The sequence below is a fragment of the Sarcophilus harrisii genome, chromosome 5 (genome assembly GCF_902635505.1).
Source record: "Sarcophilus harrisii chromosome 5, mSarHar1.11, whole genome shotgun sequence".
NCBI lineage: Eukaryota > Metazoa > Chordata > Mammalia > Dasyuromorphia > Dasyuridae > Sarcophilus > Sarcophilus harrisii.
The window spans coordinates 247,372,529-247,398,901 of NC_045430.1; the positions used below are offsets into that span (position 1 = coordinate 247,372,529).

General features: G+C 36.7%; 1 protein-coding gene across 7 annotated transcripts in view; it reads left to right on the forward strand.

The window, feature by feature from the left end:
* ULK4 (unc-51 like kinase 4) overlaps window positions 1-26,373 on the forward strand; it is a 627,906-nt gene that overhangs the window by 80,816 nt on the left and 520,717 nt on the right. For all 7 annotated transcript variants that reach the window (XM_031940060.1, XM_031940061.1, XM_031940057.1 and 4 more), the window contains exon 17: window positions 17,146-17,253. In XM_031940060.1, the coding sequence (XP_031795920.1) occupies window positions 17,146-17,253 (108 nt within the window). The remainder of the gene's footprint in view (window positions 1-17,145; window positions 17,254-26,373) is intronic.

Genomic DNA, 26,373 nt, shown 5'->3' on the forward strand with positions numbered 1-26,373 from the left:
GATACCTGTCATGCTCAGTGATCTCTGACTCCCTCCCTTCCCTATCTTCTTTCCTCCCTCCCTCCCTCCTTTCCTTCCTTCCTTCCTTCCTTCCCTCCCATTTTTTTTTTGTTCTTTTCCTTTTTGCTTTGCATTATTCCAGACTGAACTTCACATATTCTTTAATTGTAGTTTCACTGGCCTGCATGCTATCACTTGCCTGCCTGTCACTGGCCCACTGTCTGTCACCTCCAGGATTATTCATGAGGATTAGAGATGCTCTCTTGATAACTTGTTTCTTGCTGAAGGAAAGAGATACCTTTTTTTTCCTGCAGTTTCGATCTTCTGAGATGATGAAGGGTATGGGCTTCTTGTCTTGCCCCTAGGAGGTAGCGATGGCAGCAGCTGGGCCTATACCCAGTTTAGTGTGCTAAGGGGATGGGGGAGAGGGTGAGGAGGAAATGTCTATATTTCTACCATGAACAGTCTCTTTAAAACTTCTAATGACCCCCCACTAAAGGACGATTTCTACCTACTATCCTTCAGCTGCTACCGGCTATGGGGTCCCAGTGGCTTCCAATTTGTTATCAGTATCCAGAAGCATCAAACAAAAGGATGCCACAAGCATGAACAATTCAACTCAGTAAATACTTATTAAGCCTCCGCTATGTGCGAGCCACTGTGGTAGGTGAGGAGGAGATAGCATGGCAAAAACGGAACTCATTATCTTTCCCCTCAAGCTCTCCCCTCTTCCTAGTTTTAAAACCAAACAGAGGATTTTGTATTTGATTCTGGAGGCAATTGGGAGTGCATTCAATACATTGAACTGTATTGAATTGTGAAGTGACATACACCAGTGGCTTTAGAAAGATCAACTTGACAGCTTCCCATCTTCACTATAAAACAGCAAGAAAAACACAAATAAAGAAAGAATATAGCCAAAAAAGGAGGAGGGGAGGAGAAGAAATCTTACTGCCTCCCAACCAAAAAGCAAATTCCTTAAATTGGTATTTAAGATGCTTCATAAATAGCTCCTGCTTACTTTTCCTCATATTTTTCAGCATTCTTTTTAGGAACTTGCCATCATTTTCTGCTTCTGTACTTCTCCTCTCCTCACTGATACCTGCTTAAAATCCCTATTCTTTAAAGCTCAACTCAGGCACTAGTATATTAGTGAAGCCTTCCCTTATTGCTTCAGCTGAAAGTATGTTCTCAGACATCCATAGGATGGATCCCTTTTTTGGCTCTTTGTCCCCATCTCTCCTAGTCTTCTCTTAGATTTCACTGTGAATATGTCATGTTCTCCCAATTTAACGCAGGCTTCTCAATGGTTGTTTAAAAATCTTTGTATCCTCTGTTCTTTAATAAATATTTATTGCCTTGGGTTATAGGAAGTAAAAACCTCAAGGGAATAACTTCTTTAAAATTTTAGGTTTATTTGATAATGTGGAATTCAGAGAGAACTTCTAATAAAAGCTGGTGTCCATAGAAGCAATTATGAGCTTAATGAGGATGCGTTGTCTATGATCATTGTGACTATTATTCTCATTATGAACAAAGTTGGAAGTCCTCAACTCAAAAAGCATTAGTTTAGCAGTTACAATGCACCAGGCACTTTGTTGCTGGGGAGAATAAAGGCAGACCCTGCTCTCAAGAGACTTTTGTTCTAATTGGGCAAGACAAGTCAAAAAAGGGAATCTAAGAAGGAGTGAGAAAGTCTGAAAAGTCTGGAACAGAGTGCCTGAACTGGAATAAAGGTTGGAAGTTCCCTAAGAAACTGTGGCTCGAGACAAAAATCTCAGAAATCTCCTCACTCTGCCATTTCATTCTGTGTTTGTAAATCTAACTTTACATCTATTCATACCCCCATTTTAAAGAGCTCTAATTCCAATGTAGGGAAAGCAAATGAAATCTGTGCAAATATCAGAATTGTGGCCTTTCATAACTTTTGAAATGTCTATAATTTCAGGTCTTTGTGACTTTTCTAAAATAAACCACAGAACTGATTCAATATTTTCATCTCTTTAAACTCTAATCAAGCTCAGTCTGGGACATCTGAGATTGAATCACATTTGACCTTTTAAAGTAGAAAATTATGAGTCTAGATGAAGCTAGAAAAACCATGATTTTATCCTGTGGAACCACATAAGAAATGAGTTATGATTTGAAAGAAGCAGATCCCATTCAGTTTGGGGAGTTCCAGGACTATCTTAAATGATTAGTCGCATTACTTTATGAACCAATAAATTTCAAGAGTAAAAATGTCACTGACAGCTTCTCCTTGTGGATATACAAGTATGGTTCCTTCTTATTATTCTGAAGCAGTGTGTCTGCATTTTGTTCTACAAATAATATTTTAGAAACATTAAAATTACTTTTATTTCCTTTAATTAGATTTTATAAAACTCCATTCTTGAATATTTATTGTTTTTCACATTCAAATTGTCTCAGGATGAGAAGAGATGTTTGCTTTTACATGGAAACACTTCTGAAAACAGCAGATAGACATGATAATAATATGATTTAAAGTCTTTAAAATGTTGGGTTTTTTTCCCTTTTCTTCCATTTAGTGTTGGCATTTTCAAATGCTATTTTGTCTTAGACAGTGCAAGCCTTTGTCCCCCTTTGTATATGTTATTTATGTTTTATATTTGTCCATTCCTTTTTCTGGCTTTCCTTTTTAATATTGCCACATATTTTATGGGCTTATTAAAAAAGTAAGAAATGCGTAATCTACATAAATGTCATTATTTGAGAAAGACTGATCTCTTTCATGCTAAAAATATGTGTAGTTTACTTTTTCAGCCAAGTGAGAATACTTTATTCAAAGAATCATGCAGTTTGAATATCACCAACACACATGACATGATATGTGGTTACTTATTATAAAACTGAGCTATTAAGCAGTATCTGTTATGCTGGAAGCACAGACAGTTTTTATCTCAATTAAGGACTGCAACATTAAAAATGTGGTTTAATTCCCAGTAATACTGACAGTTAATGTTAGTGGATTAAAAAATGACAAATGTCATAAATCTGCCACCAACCTCATAGCTTGTAAGGCAGCTTTTCTTATGAACAAAACATGATGGTGACTTCAGCAATGTAGAATTGCAGAAACTTTTATGATGCATTTTGAGACTGGCTTATTTTAACAGCATTCAGATATTTGACTCATTCTATATTTTCTTGCCAGTGTAAGTACTACCTCCAGTGGGGTATAGATCACAATGCTTCCTTATTATTGCTCTTGTCCCTGTTCCCCATAAGTCTTCCACCAGAGGTCCACCCCACTGTTATACTTGGTTTTTGCTACATAATTAGCTGGCCCTCTTTTCCAGTCACCCCTCTTTCTACTAACTTTTATATCTTCCCTTATGCCTAATCTCATGTTGATAATATACTGCCACCTCATTTGTCACCATTTCCTTTTGGGTGAGCCACAAGACTGATTCTTTAGAAAGAAAATTATAGTCCTAGTCCTATTTCTGGCACTTACTACATATGTGTTCATTGGAAACCAGTTTCCTCATCTGTACAATGGGAGTAATCATTTCTGTAGTATCTTCCTCACGGGCCTGTTGTGAGGCTTAGATGAGATCATCTGTGCAAAGTGCTCCATAAACATGAAATCACCAGATAAATGCCAACTGTAGTTATTCCATGATATATAGCCACATAACATCCCTGGGAGAATATTGGATGTCAGAATGATAGGTTTTAGAGAGAAGCTTTGGCTTAATAAAAGTCTTATGCATTTTTTTACATGTATTTCAGCCTTTTCTCTTATTCCTGTTTACTTCTGGGATCAGTTCATTATCTGAATGCAGTATCTGTCACAGATAAATGTTCTTGTCAACCAACTCTCTGGTCTGTCCCTCAAACCGCATAACAAAGTCGTGGGAAACAGGCCTTTTCTTTCCACTTCTATTTTTTCTGCTTGGCTATTTTGGTCAGACTCTTTTGAGCGATTGTGGATCTCCTCTGGGAGGCTTTGAGATGCCCTAGGAATTGCTCCTGCCAGCACATGCCTTCCACAAACACAAGGATCTAGTCTAGAAGAATATTCTCCTTGATTTAGACTGCACTGGACATCCCTCATGACAATGCCCAATATTTTTGGTCAGAGTCTTCTTACTGGTTTTATACTGATCTGGATATCAATTAGTGAGCATCGTGGAACAAAAATATTTCTCAGTATTTTTTGAATATCATCTCATGTAAAAGTACATTACTACTAAAGTGCTTCTGATGTCTCATTGAAAAATCCTATGTTTTTCTGTCAGACTTCAGGTTGATTCCATCATGCTGGAAAATTTTGAAGGCCCTAGGGACAAAAGGTCTGCCTTTTGTGGATGCATCATTCTAAGAAGGGACAAGTTCATCACCCGTGGGAGGGACATTTAGTGATAACTTTGGCCATTGTGACCCATGTTGCTGTGGGGAGAGTAGGCTCTAACTTGAGACATTTCAAAAGGAAGGGGATTCACATGTCCTTTTCCTTTGTGGAGGACTCACAAAATTCTCTTAGCTGGGTCTTTTTGCTTATCTCTGCAGATGGGTACCATAGCACATCCACCTGGGAGCTGCTGCTCTGTACCCCTCAACACTTGGTATGTCTGATACCTGCTCTGCTGGTTTTAATCCATATCTGTCTTCTGACAAGTTCCCCCAAATTAACATGGTTGTAGTGGGATGAAAAGGGGAGAGAAGAGACAGAGACTCTTTTTCTCCCCCCAGTTCCCTCTCAGTGTTTGGGCTGGAGCTCTAACTCCAGTTGATTGGCCTATAAATCTCTGGGTTGAATTCACAAACTGGCTTGCTGTTTTACCCATAGCCCCATGGAGTTTGAGTGATTTTCTTCAGCTATTTATAGGATATTTCCTGTGTGGTGTCGCCTTGTTTCATCCAGTGACCCAAAGTCCCTATGATCTTTACGAATTGATTAAGGACTTAATCATAGCTAATTTACTTTTGATGGATTCTTTCCAGATGTCATCTGTGATTAATTAGGGTAGGAATGGATTCCCATACTTATACCAATAAATAACTCTAAAAATTACTAAATTTTCTATCTAGGACAGTAATTTCCTCATATATAAAACAGGAATAATAATATATATTCTGGTGATATTCTTCTGGCTTTGAGCTGGTTCCTGGGTCATTTTCATTTTTTTCTTCCAGTTCTTTTTGTGCACTTACTCCCCTTTCTTTCCATTTCCACCAGCTATTTTGCTTCAGCCTAGGGAATTCTGTGGGCCATTGCAGAATAGAAACCCCCTTCCTAAGAAAGAAGCATATTAATCTTTTTGAAGTTTTCTGCAGCTGATGATTTAAAAAACAAAAACAAAACATCCTGTTAGCAGCAATAGGGAAGGAAGGATCACAACGAGGAGCTAGACTTTGAAGAAGTGCCTTAATAAAAATGATCTCTGTTATTCACTGGTTTATAAATAGAGCTGGGCTCAGATCTTTTTCCAGGCCCAATCTTATCACCCTGTATCAACCTTTAATTTCCTTAGCTTACCTCTGTCTTATCAACAACAAACAACAACAACCCTTTGAATTCCCAACCCCCAATCTGCTTTGTATTAGATTTGTCTTCTTGGTGAGTCTTCAAAGGTCTTCTCTCTTGATAGTTACATGAAACTGGAGGGTATGGAGGGGGCCTGATGTCTGGGACAGAACACTGCTCTTCCTCCTATCCCAGTCCAGATCCGGTCATTTATATCCATTGAATTAAAATCAAATAGATTAAGCATCTTCTCTAAGTAGAGCACTGCAGGCCCTGAGGGAGAATCAGAATTTAGTCCTCTTCCTTCCAGGGACAGCCAGACAATATGGGCAGGAAGTATAGCCTCCAATCTAGTCTCCACCAAGCCCCAAACCGATCATCCCAAAGCATTGACTTCACTTTGTTATTCCTCTGTGTAGAAAGCTTCAGTGAGTCTTGTTTTCCTCCAGAATAAAGAACAACCTCCTCTGCTCTTTGCACCCCTTACAAGCAGGCTTAAACCCGACACATTACCCTCCAACATGCTCTTGAGCCTTGAAGCCAGCTGACCAACCTGCCCTTCTGTGGACATGACATTCTCTTTCCCTCTCCAGTCTCTTTGCATAGTCCCCACTGCCCCCCGTGCCTGGAATCCTCCCCATCTCCACATCCACCTCTTGGAACTCTCCTTTTGGCAGTCTGGCCAGTTCCTACATCATTAATGTTCCCTCCTTCCAATTACATTTATTTTGTTTGCATCTCTGTCTATTAGCTCAATAATGTGACAATTATTTAAAAACAATTTTATAAAAACAGCTGGCTGTCAGCAGGCTATCTGTAGGTTTTTCTATTCAGTGCACATTTACTGAACCTCTCTCTTATCCCAGGCAATGAGCTTGGTTCTGGGGACACGGAGACAAAGGGGAGCCAGCCCTGTGGCTACATCAGCCATCCAGTTAAGTCAGTTGGACAATACTTAAGTCAGTACTCTCCCTTCCCTTCAAAGTTCAGATCAAATGCTTTTCCTGTACTCATGAGTGATGAGTCCTTGAGGACAGTCAGCAAATAGTTGATTTGTCTTTGTATCCATGGCCCTCAATACAACGACTGTATAGAAGAGGAGCTGAATTGGTGGTTGTCCTTCGTTGGGGAAGAGGACCGGCGTGAGATCGCTGTGAGTCCAGCTGTGGCGGGTCAGACCGGTAGGAGCTCGGAATAAAGAGTCCCCATGAACATCAGGGGCTTCTCTAACTGAGCATCTCACGTTTTTTCTGAGCTAATTCAGTTCTGGTTTGCTTATGGAGCACAGCTCCTTGTCTGATGAGGGCTCACCCTGCTGGGCAGTCCTGGGCTAGGGTCCCTCATGTCAGACAATCATTTTGAAAGTTCTTGAGAAAGGCCTTCAGAGTGTCCTTATATCGCTTTTACTGACCACCTTGTGAGCTCTTGCCCTGTGTGAGTTCTCCATCAAATAGTCTTTTTGGCATGTGCACATTTGGTGTTCGAACAACGTGACCAACCCATCGGAGCTGTGCCCTCTCGGCAGGGCTAGAAGGCCGGACAGTAGAGTCTGAGAAAGGACCTCAGTGTCTGGTGTCTTCCCCTGCTGGGGAGGGGTTTCAGAATCTTCCCGAGACAATTCAAATGGAAGCAATTCCATTTCCTCGCACTGGTAGACTGTCTGGGTTTCACAAGTGTACAACGGAACCTCCCAAACACTGAGGTGCTTAATAATAGCTTGTTGATTGGTGGATACATAAAAGGGGAATTGACAATATCATATGAATGGGAGAAGTTGGTTGGAACCACTATGGAGAATTCCCAGCTCTTGTTTTAGGATCTGAGTGATATCCACTCAGTGTCCACTAAGTTCTATGAACATTTCTGCCGTTTCTTGTGTTCCTAGACAGATCTATTGACCTTTTCAAGCCTTAGGGTCCTAATCTATCAAATGAATAGATATCCTTTTTAAAGGTATCCTTCAACTATAAAATTCTACATTTTAATTCATATTTGTTATATTTGACTTCATTTATAAACATTTGTAATTTTTATTTTTAAAATTTGTTTTATACATTTTATTTAAAATTAAAATTTAATTTTAATTTGGCATTGATTGAGCAAATCTGAAAGACCATCCAGCTGGATGGTCCAGTAGGGTCAGGAAGATCTGAATTCAAATTTAGCCTCAGATACTTAATACTTACTAGCTGCGTGATCCTGGGAAGAACATAGGACACTTTACTTTAGATTCTGTGAAGTAGATATTTCATGGAGTATATTTCTATATAGGGTCTTAGAGCCTTGGTGTGGCTTGCTTACTTGATCTAATCAGAAGTGTAATGCTAGTAGGATCGAAATCTCAAAGTTGTTCTTTGAAACTTGAGAAAAACTCCAAGAACACAAACTGTCCTTCTTAACTATGGATTTATGAACTAGATTTATTAAAAACAAAGGAAATGACACACTGGGATGCGTGAGCAAGAGTCAAAGCCAATTTTATGCAACTATAAATATGTGGCTTTAAGACTCATAAAATTTGTTATTTCAGTATTCCCCTCTCCAATCACCCTAATATATGGAATGAAAGAAAATTTGTGTGTACTTGCATGTTAGCATATTTTATAATAATTATATAATGGCATATTCTCCGCATCTCAAGTGATTTGTCTATGACATTGTCTATGACCCCTTTCCCTAAACAGCAAGTAATCTAACATATGTTAAACTTGTACAATTCTTCCATACATATTTCTTTATGTATATATATATATATATTTATATATATATATATATACACACATTAATCATGCTGCACAAGAAAAATCAGATCAAAAAGGAAAAAAATAAGAAAGAAAACAAAATGCAAGCAAACAACAGAAAGAGTGAAAAAAACTATGTTGTGGTCCATACTCAGTCCCATATGACATTGTGTCAAACTAAGCTCTGAAATATCAATTCCCTTATTCTTTGTGAATAGTTCAGATGACTGTCCTCATGAAGGCATTTATTTACTTAATTTCTGTTGCTCTAGGTGTGCCCTTTAAGAGAATTCAGGAGTATGAGAGTAGAGAAGTTATTATAAACACATTTCTTTGTTCTATGAGCTCAAGTCCTACTTTTGTAAATAAAGATTATATGGTCTCCCCATCCTTTAGTTATTTGAAGTTCAAATGATTTCAAGCAAACCTTTCATATTGATTTAATTTTTTTTTGGAGGGAGAGAAGCAGAAAAAAGAGCAATCTCTTAGCAAACGGAGGCAATCTGGTAGGAAATCAGTTTTAAGCCCGATCATTGAATGGGCAACTAATTTTTTAATATCTTATTTTGTTTGGTATCCTTCTGAAAATAATTATCATGATGTCAGGAAGGTTGGTAGTGTATTAATGCTGAGAAAATATAAGAATTTTCCAGCATTGAGTTTCTGTAGGGATGTGAATTTTAGGCCTCAGGTTGAAAATTCCTCTACGTTCATTATTCTTTGTAATTGGGCACATCTCCGAAAATAGCAGGTTATTTCTTCTGTCTAATGGGATTTTGTCACCGAATGCCTTTGATAAAATGGTATTGATAATTTCTTTCTTTTCGGTGCCCTTGGTTTATGTGAAATGAAGGCTTGAATTAAATTTTCTGAAAATTTTTTATTACTCTATTTCAAAAAGTAAAAATTGAAACACCTTAATAAAGAATGATATATTGTATAACTTTATTAAAATGGCTTCATGATGGGGATTTTGACATCTGCTGAATGTTGAGTAATATCTAACATATGTCTCTGAACTTGTTTTTTATCTATTTTTAAAATCTCCTGTATAAGGAAATTTTTACTGAGGTAGTTTTTAATAATGTTGCTGAACATTATTGTGTTACTTCATTACCTCATGGCTGTCATCATAATTTTTTGTTTGCAAGTAGCTTCATCAGCCTTCTGACATTTTACTATGATCTTGACACTTTTAATACATCCCTTCAACACTTTTTCTAAGACTTGGATATTGGAAGTCTGAAGTTTGAGTCAAGAGCAATCTTACTTAATTTGGGGAATAGTAACCTGCAAGGCTGATCCTCAAATGCATGGACTTTCTATTCAGAGACACCTCCTCTCCATTTGGCCAATTTTAAATAAGCTTGTTTGTAAACTCTATTATTAAAATCCAGTTACATAATTAAATGTTGGTTGAGTTCCATATGCAACAGGACCTTTTAAAACTTAGCCATTTTCTATTTCTCTAATTTCATGAACTGCAATTAGACACAGTGTTTTTCAAGTGTAATTAATAGTTCCCTTAAAGATTAAAATTTTCAGCTCATTACAAATTTTCTACATTCCTGTCTAATGGAGACTGCGGGCCAGAGTTTATTTCTGTTGATGATTCTTAAATCTTATTTTCTAATTAGGGCCTATCTACTATTTGAGCCAACTCTGTGGCTCTGCTATGGGGTGAACAAAAACTTTCCTGGTTATAACCATCTAACTTATCTTACTTTGTCAGAATGGAGAGAAAATAGAGTTCACACAGCTCTGCTTAGTTCCATGATTCTTTGCTCCCCTATCAAAAGAAATTGGTAATTAATGAAGGATGAATATGGCTTCATTTCTTCTGTGGCTTGTCTTCAATTACTGCTTCTCTTTCTGAATTAGGTTGTTTAATCCAGTCTAAATACAGTGAAACCAGTTAATAATTCTTTTTTTTTTTTAGAAATTTCTTTACCAAAGCTTCATTTAGCCTTATAAAAAGGGGAATAGTAGGGGTTAATCTCAGAGACTGCAGTGATAATCAGTCTTTCCTTTCTAGCCACCAATATGTAACAGTAAATGCCTTCCAAATGGATAGATATGGGTAGAACCTCCTTTTTCCTCACTGAGAAGTAAAAGTAGGTTTTTTGGAGGAGGAGGCAAGGGAAGTGGGGTTAGGTCACTTACTCAGTCATACAGCTAGTAAATGTCGAGTATTTGAGGTCAGATTTGAACTCAGGTCCTTTTGATTTCAGAGCCAATGCTCCATCTACTGCACCACCTCGCTGCCCCTCCAAGTGGATTTATTGAAGGATATAACCAGCCAGGTCCCAAGCCAATGGATGAGTGCTAGAGTAAGCGCTCACATGTGTGGAGGGCAGGTAGTTGGTTACTTTGTATCAGTAGTATGATATAAATTTTTTTTTAAAAAAAGCTTTTTTAAAAAGCTTTTTATTTTTTAAAACATATGCATAGATAGTTCTCAGCGTTCACTCTTGAAAGAAAGACTTTGTGTTTCAAATTTTTTCCCTGTTTCCCTAACCCTTTTCCCTAAACAGCAAGCAATCTAATATATATGTTAAGCTTGTACAATTCTTCCATAAATTTATACACACACACACACACACACACACACACATATACACACATTAATCATGCTGCACAAGAAAAATCAGATCAAAAAGGAAAAAAATAAGAAAGAAAACAAAATTCAAGCAAACAATAGAAAGAGTGAAAAAACTATGTTGTGGTCCACAATCAGTCCCACAGTCCTTTCTCTGGGTGCAGATGGCTTTCTCCATCACAAGACCATTGGAACTGGCCTGAATCACCTTATTGTTAAAAAGTGATACTTGTATCACAGTTGATCATTGATAGTATTATTGTTACTATCTACAGTGTTCTACTGGTTCTACTCACTTCACTTAACATCAATTCATGCAAGTCTCTCCAGGTCTTTCTGAAACCAAAGCTGGATTATTCTTGTTTAAATAGAAAGGAAAAAAATCCCTTAATTTCTAACATAATTTGTCATTCAGGTTCCACTTTTGCTTGATCTTGAAAGTTGGGATTTGAAATGGGGGAAGTCATTGGCTAGACTTAGGTGACTGACCTCTAGACAAGGTTTTGAACTCAAGATTAGCTTTTAGCAGCTCAGTGTTGGAACACATTCAATAAACATGGAGGAGGGGAGGGGAGGTTCCTTGACCCGGAACCTAGAAAGTAGATTTCTTGAGGGCAGGAACTGTCTTTAGCCTCTTTTAAAAATTTTTATTATTATTATTATTTTTTTAATCCCTAGGCATAGACTAATGTTTGGTACTTATGAGGTACTTAATAAATGATTGATTGATCTGAGATTGGTATAGGTTAATAAAATTAACTTTAGAATGACTTTGAAGGGTCTACCATTATTTTAGAGTAGGGAGGCTAAGCCCTCATAATAAGATTTTTCACAAAAAGTTACAAATAGTTGTATTTTTAATAGGCAAGTAGAGAATTATTATTATTAAATTCTTTAAAGATTCTATTAAAGAATTCTTGAATTATTAAATTCTTTAAAGAAAAATATAAACTTAACCTGAAAGCATAAAGACTTATTATGTACTACATTTAAGATGTTTGTATTCTGTTGAAGAAGGGTATCTCCCAAAATTTGTGTTTCATTGGATTTTCTGTATAGCATATTCAATAAATGGGTACAGTTCCACACAGGAGCTTGGTTCATCACTCAGTCTTATTTGTACTTTCAGAAATCTGTACAGTAGTGGTACCTAGAATTGTGTGTTGGGTGGTAGAAGTCACATAAGACTCTGGATTTTAAAAAGCCTGCTTATTTTAGACATGGGATTTTAGTGCTGGTCATTTTCTTCCACTCTTGTTAATAGATGAGGAAAAGGGAGACCCAAGATATTTATACATAAACTTTATTATTAATACCACAGCTAGATGTAGAACAAATGAATGGAAAAGTACTTATAAAATGTGCTGAAAACTTTGCTAAGTGTTAGGCGTACAAATAGAAGCTAATCCTGGCTCTCAAAGAGCTTACATTCTTCCTAGGGAGGGGGAGAAGGGAATAGCACATCTAAGTTGGGAAAGTCTAGGATGCATCAGCAGGACCCACATCAGGCTTCAGGGCCATAGGGTGGACAGCTCCGAGGGGCCACCCATTATAAGCAGGGATTCTGAACTTCTTGGGTCTCTTTCACCTCAGGTTCAAAGGTTTTTCTCAGAAGGCTAGAGATTTAGACAAGGAAGGGATTGAGAGGCCATTTGGAACAGGCCTCTCATTTTCTAGCTGAAGGCTGTGGCAAGGTTCAGGTGTGTCAGATGCCTTGCCCACAGTCTTACAGAGACCTCTAGACAGAGACAAGATTTCCTAGTGTCTTCTGACTTCAGAAGCAAGTGTTTTTTCCATGCAGCCATGCTGTCTCTCCTGCTTTGTCCTGCTATTTACTAGATGGCTGTGATCTCTGTTATAAATTATTCCGATTTTGAAAGGAAAGGAATAATCAGTCAATTGATAAACATTTATTAAATACCTAATATGATCTATTTCTGATTTATATTTGCTATTGAGAAGAATCACAATGCCAAAAAGAATGGCTTTAAAGTCAGTCCACCAGATTTCAACTCCTTGGCCTCCTACCTACAACCTAGATAATTCCGGGGAAATTGCCTCTCCAGCTCTCAGTTTTTTACTCGCCAAGATGAGGAGTGGGGATTGGAAGAAGGGGCCTCTAATATCTCTTCCTGTTCTAGGTCCCAGATCTTGATATTCTGTGACCTCATATGCTTCACATTCACTTACTGAGGGGAAATTAGTAAGTTATTAAGTAGAATTATGGGAAAAATGCTCCCAGACTTGCTATATGGGCAAGAAGCTTCTGAATCATCTGAGAGGAAGTAGAACAGCAGAAGATGCTGTTCTTTTATGGTGTTTTCAGGGAGCATTGGAGTAGAGCAGTAATAGTCTAAGCTAAGTCCAGGAAGCTATAACTACAGAGAATAGCTTAGAGTTTGATATGACTTAATTTAGGGAGTGGATAATTTTTCTCCTTCACTTTTGATTACTCTGGAATATTATTAATAATGATTATATTCCTTTTTCCCTTGTAGTGTGGCCTAAAAAATCCACTTCTCTGGTTCACTTGTTGCAAAAAAAAGTCATTATAATACATATCTCCTTTGACCCAAAAATACTACCATGGAATATTTACAAGGTAAAAGCGGGGGGGGGGGGGTATTGTCCCATAAATTTAATGATATTTATAGTGGTACTTTTTATAGTAACAAAAAATTAGAAGGAAATCATGTACCTCTCAACTAGAGAATAACTGAACAGGCTGTGGAGTTGATGAATATAGATATGATATAATATTGCACTACAAGAAATGATGACTGAAGAGCTAAGAAAAACTTAGGAAGAGTTGTGTGAACTGATGTAAAGGGAATTAAGAGAATCAGAACAGTTTATAAGAAGACCCCAGCAATGTAAAGGGAAACAACATGGGAAGATGGACTCATCAATGTAATAACAAAAATCCATCAGAAAACTGACTGATGGAAATTTGCCTATGGTCTCTTGGTACTGAAATGGTAGATTCCTAGTACAATATAAAGTATACATTTTTATACATTGACAGTGTATTGATTTGTTTTGCTTGATTGTTACCCTTGTCAGTTTTCTATTTCTCTTGAAATTACTTTTTATGTGTTTTACATTTCATTATCAGCATCTACATAGCAATAGATTGTGAGCTCCCTGAGGGCAGACAACGGTTTTGTTTTTGTTTTGCAAATACTTTATATGATACTAAAACTATGTAGGAGCTTAGTCCACGTTTATTAACTTGCAGAGTCAGGGTAGTAGAATGGACTGAACACTGGATACTGAGCTGTAAGATCTGAGTTCAAGCTGGGCCTCTTATTTCCTGTGAGATGTAAGGCAAATGAGTCACCTCTTTAAACTTCGGTCTCTTTATCTGTGGACTGCCCTATCTACTTCCCTGGCTTGTTGTGAGAACACTGTAATCTTGAAAGATACTTGAGTGCAACTATTCAAAATCACTTAGATTCAGAGAGAAATGGCTTGATGGAGGGAACAGAAAGTTAATGTTGGATTCTGGAGGATTTGGTTTCAAATCTTCCATCTGACACACCCTAGCTGGATGACTGTGAGCAATCACAACCTCATCTCCTCAGTTGGTTTTCTAAGACTGTTTCTTGTAGGGCAGATGATGATACCCAGAAGGAGAAGGAGCTTCCTCATTGGTAATTCCTTATACCAGTGAAAGTGCAAATCCAATACAAAAAATATTGTTAAAACATTTAAAAGCATATTTTCTTCAGACTCTTGGATAGGAATGAAATAATTTGTTTGGAAAGAAGTAAACTTTTCCAAAGAAAAGTCTATTCTATCACTGAATATGAATTTGTATATTTTCCTTAATTTTAATTATATTGGAGATTTGAGCAACGGTCTATGCAGTACACAGAATTTTAAAACACTAGTTGTTAGGAAATTTCTTTCCATTACTAAATTCTTTGAGGAGTTCTCCCAAGTCTCTTCTAATTAAAAAAAATGACATAATCCTGATGGTCTTGTTCTCCTGTTCAAAATTGAAGGATTTCATATCAACTCTGAGGACAGTTCCTGATAATGTCAGTATTTTATATTCACTGTTGGCATAAAGTAATTTTAAAATTTATTATTAATCATGAGTCCATACGTTTTTAGAAATCTTTTTCTTTTTTAGGTTTTCATTTTATCGTTGTCTAAAACTGGAATTTCAGTAGCTTAGGGAATTCTCTGTGAGGGAATTTCCTCTACCAAAGTACATCTATAACCGTCTGGCAACTTCTGGTCTTAGAATGAAGCCAGAGACATTAAGAGATGAAAGGACTGGCCCAGGATCACTTAGCTAGTAACTATGAGGAGCAGATCTTCAACTCAGATCTTTGTACTTCTGAAGTCAGCCTTCTTACCACTAAATCATGCTGCATCTCTGCATTATTGTTTAGTTTGGGATTTTTGTTACCTTTGTTACCTCACTTCTTATAGAATATATCAATGTTATATAAATTAATATCAATGAACTTTCCATTTGGAGAAATGTGAGTGACAGAAAAGAAAAGACCTGTTTGTGACAAAGATTCATTTGGATAATTTCTCTGTGCAGATTATTTGAGTTGTTTTTTGGTTCTGACCTCTCCATAGTAATTTTTACAACTTGGAAATGGCTTTGTATCCACCCTTCTGTTCTCTGATGGATCCATGAGGTATTTGCAACCCAGCTGTGCTGTAGTGCACTTGTGAATTCTGTCCAGGACTTTCCAGAAGTCTTCCACAGGATATCCATCTAATTCAATTTAATACGTTCAATTTAATAAATTTTTATTAGGTGTCCCTGTGTGCAAGATATAAGTTAGCACTGCAGATGCAGAGACCCAAGGAAGAGCTAACATTTTACCCATGTGATGGAAGCCTTTACTCAATCTCTTGGCACTACATGGGTACCAGTGTAATATTCAATACGTCCATCAGCTTATACCTTGATCTTTTACCCTGCCTAATCCATCTAGGCATCTCTAAAATGCTATTCTTTTTTAATTTTTATTTTAATAGCCTTTTTTATATACAGGTTATATGTATGGGTAACTTTACAGCATTAACAATTGCCAAACCTCTTGTTTCAATTTTTCCCCTCCTTCCCTCCACCCCTTCCCCCAGATGGCAGGATGACCAATAGATGTTAAATATATTAAAATATAAATTAGATACACAATAAGTATACATGACCAAACTGTTATTTTGCTGTACAAAAAGAATCAGACTCTGAAATATTGTACAATTAGCCTGTGAAGGAAATCAAAAATGCAGGTGGGCAAAAATGTAGGGATTGGGAATTCAATGTAATGGTTTCTAGTCATCTCCCAGAGTTCTTTCTCTGGGCGTAGCTGGTTCAGTTCATTACTGCTCCATTGGAAATGATTTGGTTGATCTCCTTGCTGAGGATGGCCAGGTCCATCAGAATTGGTCATCATATAGTATTGTTGTTGAAGTATATAATGATCTCCTGGTCCTGCTCGTGCATATACAAGTCCCTTTCCCTTCTTTAAGATCTCTTTGGGGTATAAGCCCAGTAGTAACACTGCTGGATCAAAGGATATGCACAGTTTGATAACTTTTTGAGCATAGTTCCAAATTGCTCTCCAGAATGACTGAATGTATTCACAATTCCACCAACAATGTAGCAGTGTCCCAGTTTTCCCGCATCCCTCCAACATTCCGCATTATCTTTCCCTGTCATTCTGACAGGTGTGTACTGATATTTCAGAGTTGTCTTAATTTGAAATGCTATTCTTTATACTACTTTCCCAGTGTAAGTGCTGCAGCTTATTCATTGTGATAAGGTTTGGGGAATAGGAAGGTGAAGAGAAGGGCAGGTTGAAGAGTATATTGGCATAAGGGAGGTAGAGTATTGAAGTAAGAATTTATTATGTGGAAAAACCTCTGAAATGAGTGAACCACAAGTTCTACTTGCACTTGATGGTGTAGCGCTTGCCCCCAACAGACCTCTAGAGGTTCCAGTTAATTTAGTGCCTGATGTGATGGTGGCTCCTGAACTTTGGGACAACTAGAGGAGCTTAACTATTGGTGAAACATAATCTCACCTACCATTGCTTAATGCTTTAGCTCTGGTGATAAGAGAATACTGTGTGAAAACATTCTATTATTTCACCAGATAATTTTTTCCCACACAGATGTATTTGCTTTTCATTCTAGAATATGGTGCCTATCTTGGTTCTGTTTTTAAATTAGCTCAGAAAAAAGAGGGCAAATTGTGTAGAGCGAATTATCCTTTATATACAGATTAAAGGCTAGAGAAAATGTAATAATATATTTTGTTTACTTTTTTCTTTCTTCAGGCAGTTGCTCTCTTAACTGAACTAATTAGGGAAAACTTCAGGAACAGCAAATTAAAACAGTGCCTTTTACCAACCCTTGGGGAGCTCATCTACCTTGTAGCAAGTCAGGTAAGAATTCTGATTAACTTTATAACTCTGGGTAAAATGTCCTGAATTTTTTTTAGCAGAAAAATAATTACTCTATAAAAATGTTTTGACTTTGTGCCCTTGGAGCATGCCTAGGGAAGCTTACTGGGAAGGTTACCCTTCAAGACCCATGCTGATTGAGAGGCTCCCTAGTGCTGTTGACTTGAAAGTGTGGGACATTTTCAGTTCAAACATTTATACTGATGGATTGAAATTTCCCATATGCTCTCTCTTGATGCTACCATCTTTGATTTCCTCATGGGAGAGAAGACATTCCAAGTATTTACTGGTTGCTTCTGATATTCTTTGGTCGTGTTTTTGTTTATATTCTTGTAGTTGTGGGATTTTTATTTCTGCTAAAACATTCATTGCATCAAATTAGTGCAAACCTAATATTGTTCTAGATTTTGTGCATTTATTGAATTTCATAACAATTTTTTTAGATTATTTCATCCATTTTTAATGACTGGGCATCCACTTTGTTTTCAAATTTCTACTGCCACAGAGAGAACTGCTATGGGCATTTTTGTATTTCAAGGGCTGTTCTTTGTGACTTTTGCTCAGAAGAGAGATCAGGAAGAAAAAGGGAACAGATTGTATTGTTACTTTTCTCACATACTTCCAAAGTGTTTCCCAGTATGCTTTGACCAATTAATGACTCTATGGACTGTGAACTGAGATGCTTATCTTCCCGTAGTCCCTCCAACATTCTTGTCTTCTTTTATGATTATGATGTGAAACATCAAAGTTGGTTTCATTTACATTTCCTTTATCATTAGTGACTTGGAATTTATTTTTACGTTGTTGTTTATTGTATTTCTTTCTTGGAAAACTATTTGTTCATATCTTTTGACCAATTATTTGTTAGGAAATGGCTCTCAATTATAGGTTTGTAGCTGTTCCTTTTATAGCTCAATCTATCAGATTTTATCCGATGTATTTGTGGTAAGGATTGTTTAGAGTGGACAGTTTTATATTGATTTTGTAAAAAAGCAGCCATTCAATTTTATATAATCAAAATTTTCCTTGTTTGTCCTTTCTGACTCAAGTTGTCTCTAGTTGTGAAAGGGTCTCCCTTACATTTTATTTCCATTTATTTTATTATTCCATTTATTTATTATAACATTTTATGTTAATTTGTTTATGCTATAAACTTTTACATTTAGGTCATTTATCCATTTGCCACTTATTAGAATATGTGGTGAAAGGAGTCTGCTCTAAATACAGGATGTCCCGTTAAGGAGAAAACAGAAAATTTTGATTACATAAAATTGAATTGCTTTTTTTTTTCAAAATAAATATAATTTGAACAATAATAAAAAACTGTCAACTGTGAATAATCTTTGCTATAAACATCTAAAAATCTGATAATAGTTATAAAGGGAATTGACACAAATCTATATTTGAGTCATTTTGCAATAGATAATTAGTTAATAGATAGGAACAAATAGTTTTTCAAGGAAGAAATATAATAAACAAAAGTTTCAGTGAAGTATATGCTTGAGTAGCTTAAAAATAGACTTTGGAAATACCCTGTAGATTTTCTAATGCACTGTTCTCTCAGAGCATTTCTGAGCAATTTTTATCAACAGTAAGAAGTCCTTCTTCCAACATTTTTTATACTTCCATTTATTAAATACAGTGCTTCTATAATTGTTCCCTTCTAGGCCCTGCTCTTCTGGTCTTCTTCACTAATTAACTTTCCTTTCCATGTAATTTTAATGATTACTATTTTATGATATATTTTTAGATTGAGCAATGCTAAATCTCATTTATTCCTACTCTTTCCCCTGTTATCCTTTAACAATCTAAAGCTTTGTTCTTTTAAAATAAGTCTCATTTTTTCTAATCTATAAAATTTGATTGTTTTAACACTTATCTCTAAATTGGTTTATATAGCATCATTTTTATTATATCAGCATGGTCCAATCATGAGCCATGAATAAAATATACAAACATTTGAATATCTGCTTTCATCTGTGCAGGCAACTTGTGGTAGTGAGGCAGCATGGCATAAGAGGACAGACTTTAGAATTGGAGATGGGATCTTCTGCTCTACTTAGTACAAGTGGCTGTAGCAGGTAGAGAGCCAGCCCTGGAGTCAGGAAAACCTCTGTTCAAATCTGACCTCAGAAATTTACTGGCCCTGTAGCCTCGGGCAAGTCATTTAACCCCTGTGTACCTCAGTTTCTTCATCTGTAAAATGGAGTTAATAATAGCACCTATGTCCCAGAGTACCTAGCACGTAATAGGCACTGTATAAATGCTTCTTTTCCTTCTCCTTCTTTCCTTTTTCCCATTCCTCTTATTCTTCCCCTTCTTCTCCTTCCTCTCCCTTTTCTTCTTCCCTTCCTCCTTTCCTCTTCTTCTACTTCTTCTTCCTCTTTCTTTTGTTCCTTTTCCTCATCTTCCTTCTCCTCTGTTTGAATAAAATACAGTGTTTAGACTTGATGAATTCTGGTTTATTTTTTTACTCCAAATCTGTGAAATTGTGAACTCCCCCCATGAAATTCAACAACTTCTGACAGAAAAAGGAAGGTGGTCAGATGTGGGTTTAGGAGGATGGTCCAGAGGCAGGAGAATATGGAGGTCAAGGAAAGACTTTGGCAAAGAAAGAGTATCATTGTTGTACTTTGCCTTCAGTTCTAGTTAGTTCCTGAGACATTGGGAAATTAAGTTACTTTCCTAGGATGTCAGAGCCAGGAGATGTCAGAGACTGGTGTTGACAAGTTAGTCTGATTCCAAGCTCAGTCCCTTCTCTACTTTAGATAGCATGGCTGCCTTTGAATAATAAATATCCTTTGCACTCATTTACATCCTTTATTTCAGGGTATTTTGTAATTCTATTTCTATTATCCTTGAATTTGTTAGGTTGTGTTATAGGTTAATTCCGAGGTATTTGACAGATTTTGTAATTCTTGCCTGCTACATCACTCTGTTTTGCTTATGGCAACTTTGTCTTCCTAGTTTTTTTTTTTTTTAATTTCATATGCACTGTTGTTAACTAACAATTCTAACATCTGGTACATAAGATCTCTTAGTCATAGATTATTCCTTTGCTCTTTCCTACCCCTGGGTTGCAGAATGGACCCTGCGGGAAGTAAAACAATTATGACTATTTTTTATAAATTTATGTTGGGTTCTCACTGTAGCAAGGCATTTAAAAAAAATTTTTTCCCCCGCTGATTTCCTATCTCACTCTCTACCAATACTATTCTAAACCCTTTTCTTTCTCAGATTGACCACACCTCCCCCTTCTTCCTCTTTCTCATTGAAACTCCTTGCCATCTACTGAGAAAATGGAAGCCATTCTGTTAGCTCCCCTTTCTCCCCTTGTTTTCATCTCCAAACCTCTTAATGTCCCCTTATCCCTTCCTCCCTTATCAATCTGACAAAGAGATAGATCTTTTCTTTTCCAAGACCAACCCCTCTACATGTGTGCTTGTTCCCCTTCCAGTAAGTCTTCACTAGCAATTGCAACTGCAGTTCTTACCTGTCATCTTTTGGTTCCTTCCTTATTGTCTTTAAGCATGACTGAGACTTCTTGCCGTTCCTTCAAATGATAATCCTAGACCTTTCCTCTCTTCCTTAGTCAAACTCATAGGAGGGGGCCTAACCTGGGGGCCTAACTTCTAATGCTCTCACTCCTTAGTCCTTGCAGTCGGACTTCTGATCTCATTGACTCAACTAAAGCTGCTCTGCCCAAAATTATGAGTGATTTTTGAGTTGCCAGTTGTGAGAGACTTTGAGTTCTAAGTGCTCATTGTTCTGGATCTATCTACTGTACTTGAAGCTTCGGACCTTTTTGTCTAAAAGACCTCAAACCAAAACCTCTTTCATAAGCCTTTGCTCGTTCTGGGTTCCAGCTTTTCTGATACTGAAGATTGTCATTGTCGTTATTTGACATTGGCCACTTGCTGCTATTTCTGCCTTTTACAAATGCATTTTAAAAACTTGAACTCTTCAGAAAGTTTCTTGTGTATCTATTGGTTTCCATGGATTTCTCCATCTTTTATTCCTCATAATATTTTCTTTGGTGTTTATTTAAGTGGCAGTTAAGTTAAATTAAGTGAAGAGGTGCTTCTTTGTATTAAAGATAAAGCTTTTTGTTTTGGGTATTTAATGTAATGGGGCTGGAGCAGCCAGCTGCCATCTTGTATTTTGGAGAAAATGCTCACAGATCTTGCAGTCTGAACCATGTTGCTATGTTCTTTACTGGCCACCTGGTGGCGCTGCGTTAAAGATGCGGAAAAGGTGCCGCAAGTGCCCCGGCTAATCCCTCACAGCCACGGCCAGGTGGAGAATTGATGTTTGCGGGTCTCTGATAATTTGGGCCAACTCTGAAGGGCCGGACCCCACGGGTGGGTGGGGGCGGCCCACATGGAGCGCTTTCTCCTGGGGCCTTCCCTGGCCGCCGGATCAGGCGCCAAGTGCCTGTTGCGGGGATGCTCTGGGCAGGGATGCAGGGGTGTGGCCCGGCCGGTCCTAGGAGCCAGGCTGGGGACCAGGGAGTGGTGCTCCCTGTGGGGCTGGGACCAGTGGTGCTCCCCAGGGGGCCGCTCACCCTCCCCATCTACGCACTTGTGGCCTGGACTGACGGATGCAGAGCAGGGAAAATGATCCCAGCAAAAGGGATTTAAAAACTATATTTATGAAATTTTGCATCAGCATCTGTTGCTTGCTAAGGACCTTTTAGTTATTTAAGAAATGCCATGATTAGGTCTGTCTTGTAACTTCCCTTTTGTCCTTTGAAGGTAGGGACAGTGTTACCCATTTGTATTTATGTCTCTGTTCAGTGCTTTATGTCTATTCATTCCTTCCTTCTTGCCCCCTTTTTTAGTCTATTCTTCCTCTTAGTGCCATTCACATTTCAATTCTCAGGTAATGTTGAATAGTAAGTCTTTCAAACGAAAATGACACCTGGTAGAATTTTATGGATTCTGATGCTTGTCGAATCCATTTTAATAAATGCTTTTGTAGAGAAAATATTCATCATGATAAAACAATTACCAGCAAATCTATTGCTTCTTTTGAAGCTTTGCTTATTTTATTACTTGGGATCTTAAACACTAGGGGAAGAAATGAACATTTCACAGCAGAAGAAAAAAAAACCCAGAGGGTTAAATATGGAACTGCGAGCCTTCATTTTATACTGCTTGCTTTTAAAAAAGGACTTAAGTTTAATGTATTACTTTCAGAACTGTCCTGCATGGATTGTATTTTCTTCTGAATTTTCCTTTGCTTTGTTTTGTATGTTAACTTTTTTCTGTATCTACATATCTAAATATATCACTATGACAAACCCTCCTTCTCTCTCCCTACCATTTGAAATTAGAGGGCAAAAAAGACCCTTGTAACAAACATAGCAATGGAAATAAAATCCACAGTGGCACTGTCCAAAAATTTAAGTCTCTTACTTCAACTTGGGTGTGTCATCCCTGACAGGGGACAGGTAGTATGTTTCATTATAGGTCCTCTGGAGGTGTGGTTGGTCATAGCATTCACTCATCAGAAGTCTTAAGTTTTTTAAAGTTACATATTTTTACTGTGGTGTTATCTTAAATGTATAAATTGTTCTCTTGATTTTCTTTTATCTCAATCTGCATCGTTTTGTATTTAACTGGATTCTCTGAAATCATTTTTATGATTTCTTATAGCATAATAATCTCCTATTATATTCATGTACCATTATTTTTAGTCAGACATTTCCCAAGTATTAAGCATATCTTTCATTTCCAGTTCTCTTCTTTTTTTTGTTTTCGCATTTCCCCTTCAGGATCAGGAAATATGTTTTGATTGTAACTATTCCTTCCCTAGTATTATACCTTTCTCTTAACCATTCTTCCCTAGCCCCACTTTTTTCCATGTTAAATTTTATATATTTTAAACTGTGTGATGTGTGTATATGAAAGTATATGTGTATATTCAACCCTTATTTGTTCAGTTCAGATAAGAGTGAAGTTCATCTGAAGCCCCCTTCCTTACCATGGTCAGATCTTATCGCATACTTTAGACATAGCATGTTCTACCTCCTGCTTTTTCATTTTTGCTTCTTTTCACTTTTCCCTCTTAAAACCCTCAGAGCAGAACCAAGTCACCTCTAAGATGGGTGTGTGTGTGTGTGTGTGTGTGTGTGTGTGTGTGTGTGCGCGCTAATGTACTAAGGGGACTTTTTTTTCTTTATTAGAACGTAGTGATATGCCATCATTGATGCCCTTCCTGCTGCTCAAATAAGTTTACCATTCTAGGTTTCTCTTGACTTGTTTGTATTTTAAAGTTCCCAAGTTCTATTTTTGTTTTCCATCAGAAATGCTTGAAAGTCTTGTATTCTGTTACATATGCTTTCTTTCCCCATCCCTCATCCCACCCCCCACTCCCCCGTAAGATTATACACAACTTTTCAGAGTTAGTTATTACTAGTTGTAAGCTCCTTTTTTTTGCTTCTTAATATACTAGATTTCAATTTTTTTTTCATTTTATAATAGAAGCTTCTAGGTCTTATGTGATACTGAGTGAGATTCCCTGGTATTTGAGCTTGTTCTTCTATCGCTTGTAGTATTTGGAGATATAAAATTTTCCCTAATAACCACTTTGGTTGTATCCCATAAATTTTAGTATGTTGTCTCATTATTGTCATTCTCTTGGATGAATTTGTTGATTGTTTCACCTACTCAGTCTTTAGGATTAGATTATATAGTTTCCAATTACTTTTTGGTCTATTTTAGCCTTTTATTGCATGTAATTTTTATTGTATCATGATCTGAAAAAATGCATTTACTATTTCTTGCCTTTCTGTATTTGATTTTTAAGGATTTTATGCCCTAATACATGGTCAATTTTTGTATAGGTTTCATATACGGTTGAAAAAAAAGTATATTCCTTTCTGTCTCCATTCAATTTTCTCCAAAGGTCTATCATTCCTAACTTTTCTAGGATTCTATTTACCTCCTTAACTTCTTTCTTATTTATTTTGTGGTTCAATTTATTTAGTTCTGAGACAGCAAGGTTGAGATCCCCCACTAATATAATTTTGTTGTCTAATTCTTGTAGCTCTCTTAACTTCTCCTCTAGGAATTTGAATGCTATGCCACTTGGTGCTTATATGTTTAGTATTGCTATTACTTCATTATCTGTGTTACCCTCTAGCAAGATATAGTTTTCTTTTTAATCAGATCTATTTTTGCTTTTGCTTGATCTGAGATCAGGATTGCTACCCCTGCTTTTTTTTTTTTTTTAATCTCAGCTGAAGAATAGATTCTACTCCAGCTTTTTACCTTTACACTAAATGTATCACTTTGCTTTAAATGTGTTTCTATAAACAACAAATTGTAGGATTCTGGCTTTTAGTCCAGTCTGCAATCCACTTATGATTTATGGGAGAGTTCATTCCATTCACATTCACAGATAAAATTACTAACTCTATCTCCTGCCATCTTGTTTACCCCCAGTTCCCCTTTCTCTCCTTCTCAGTATTTTATTATTGATCACTCCCTTCCTGAAACATACTTCCCCTTTTGAAGCCCCTTCCCTTTTCATATACCTTTCCCCTTCTACTTCTGTTTCTTCTATTATCCTCCCCATTTCCTTTCCCCCTTCCCTTTTTATTTCCCTATAGGGTGAGACAAGCTTCTCTGTGAAGTTAAATGTGTCTGTTATTCTCTTATGAGAATAAGATTTATACCATGCTCATCCCCCTCCCCTCTTTCCCTCAATGGCTATAGGTCTTTTTTGCTTCCTTATGAGATGTAATTTATCCCATTTTAACTCCTTTTTCTTCTTCTTCCAGTAGAATCATCTTTCATTCACTAGTTTCTTTTTAAAATCATCACAATAAAATCAAATTATACCTATACCCTCTAAGTATACCCACAACAGAGATACAGATCTCAAAAATTAAACTTATTATTTTCCCATAGAGGGATATCAGCTTTTTAACTTTTAAAAGAAAGTTATTTTTTCTTTCTTTTTTACCTTTGTATGCTTCTCTTGAGTTCTGTATTTGGAAATAAAATTTTCTATTCAGCTCTGGTCTTTTCATCAGAAATAGATGAAATTCACCTGTTTCATTGAATGTTCATCTTTTTCACTCAAAGATGATGCTCAGTTTTGCTGGATAATTGATTCTTGGTTGCAATCCAAGTTCTTATGTTTTTCAGAATATCAGATTCCATGGTTCCTTCAGGCAGTTTGAAATATTTTCTCTTTGATTATAATTTTGAAGTTTAGCTATGAGGTTTCTTGGAGTTTTCATTTTGGGGTCTCTTTCAGGAGGTGATCAGTGAATTCTTTCAATGGTTATTTTACTCTCTGGTTCTAGTTCATCTGGGCAGTTTTCCTTGATGATTTCCTGAAAGATGATGTCTAGGCTCTTTTTTTCATCATGATTTTCAGGAAGTCCAATAATTTTTATATCTACTTTCCAGGTCAGTTGTTTTCCAATGAGGTATTTATATTTTCTTCTATTTCTACTTTTTAAAAAATTTTTGGTTTTGTTTGACTGATTCTTGAAGTCTCATTGAATCAATTATCACTTCCATTTGTTCATTTCTAATTTTTAATGAATTATTTTCTTCAGTTAGCTTTTTAAATCTCCTTTTGCTTTTGGCCAATTGAATTTTTAAATGAGGGGTTTTGTTCATTGCATTTTTTTTTTCTGTTTCACAAATTCTGTTTTTCAATGAATTAATTTCTTTTTCATATATATTTTGTAAGGATTTATTTGCCTTTTCCATTTAATTAAGTCTATTTTCAAAGGAATTTTCTTCAAATAATTTCTGGTTTTCCTTTTCCATACCTTCTTGCAAAGATCTCATTTTCTTTCCCCATTTTTCTTCTAACTGTCTTTTAAGATCCTTTTTGAATTCTTCTAAGAGAGCCTTGTGAAACAGGCACCAACTCATATCATCCTTTGGGGCTTCATCTGGAACTGTTTTGCCTTTTAGGCTCCTCAGGATTTGGGGTCTGTTGTCTCTTCCTCCATAAAAGTTGTCTATGGTCAGAGTTCTTTTTGTTGTTTTGCTCTTTTTTTTTAAGTTTGAGCTCTGTTCTTAAGGCAAAAGGGATGATAGCCACTTTAGTTTGCTCTGGGGCTGGTATTGCTGA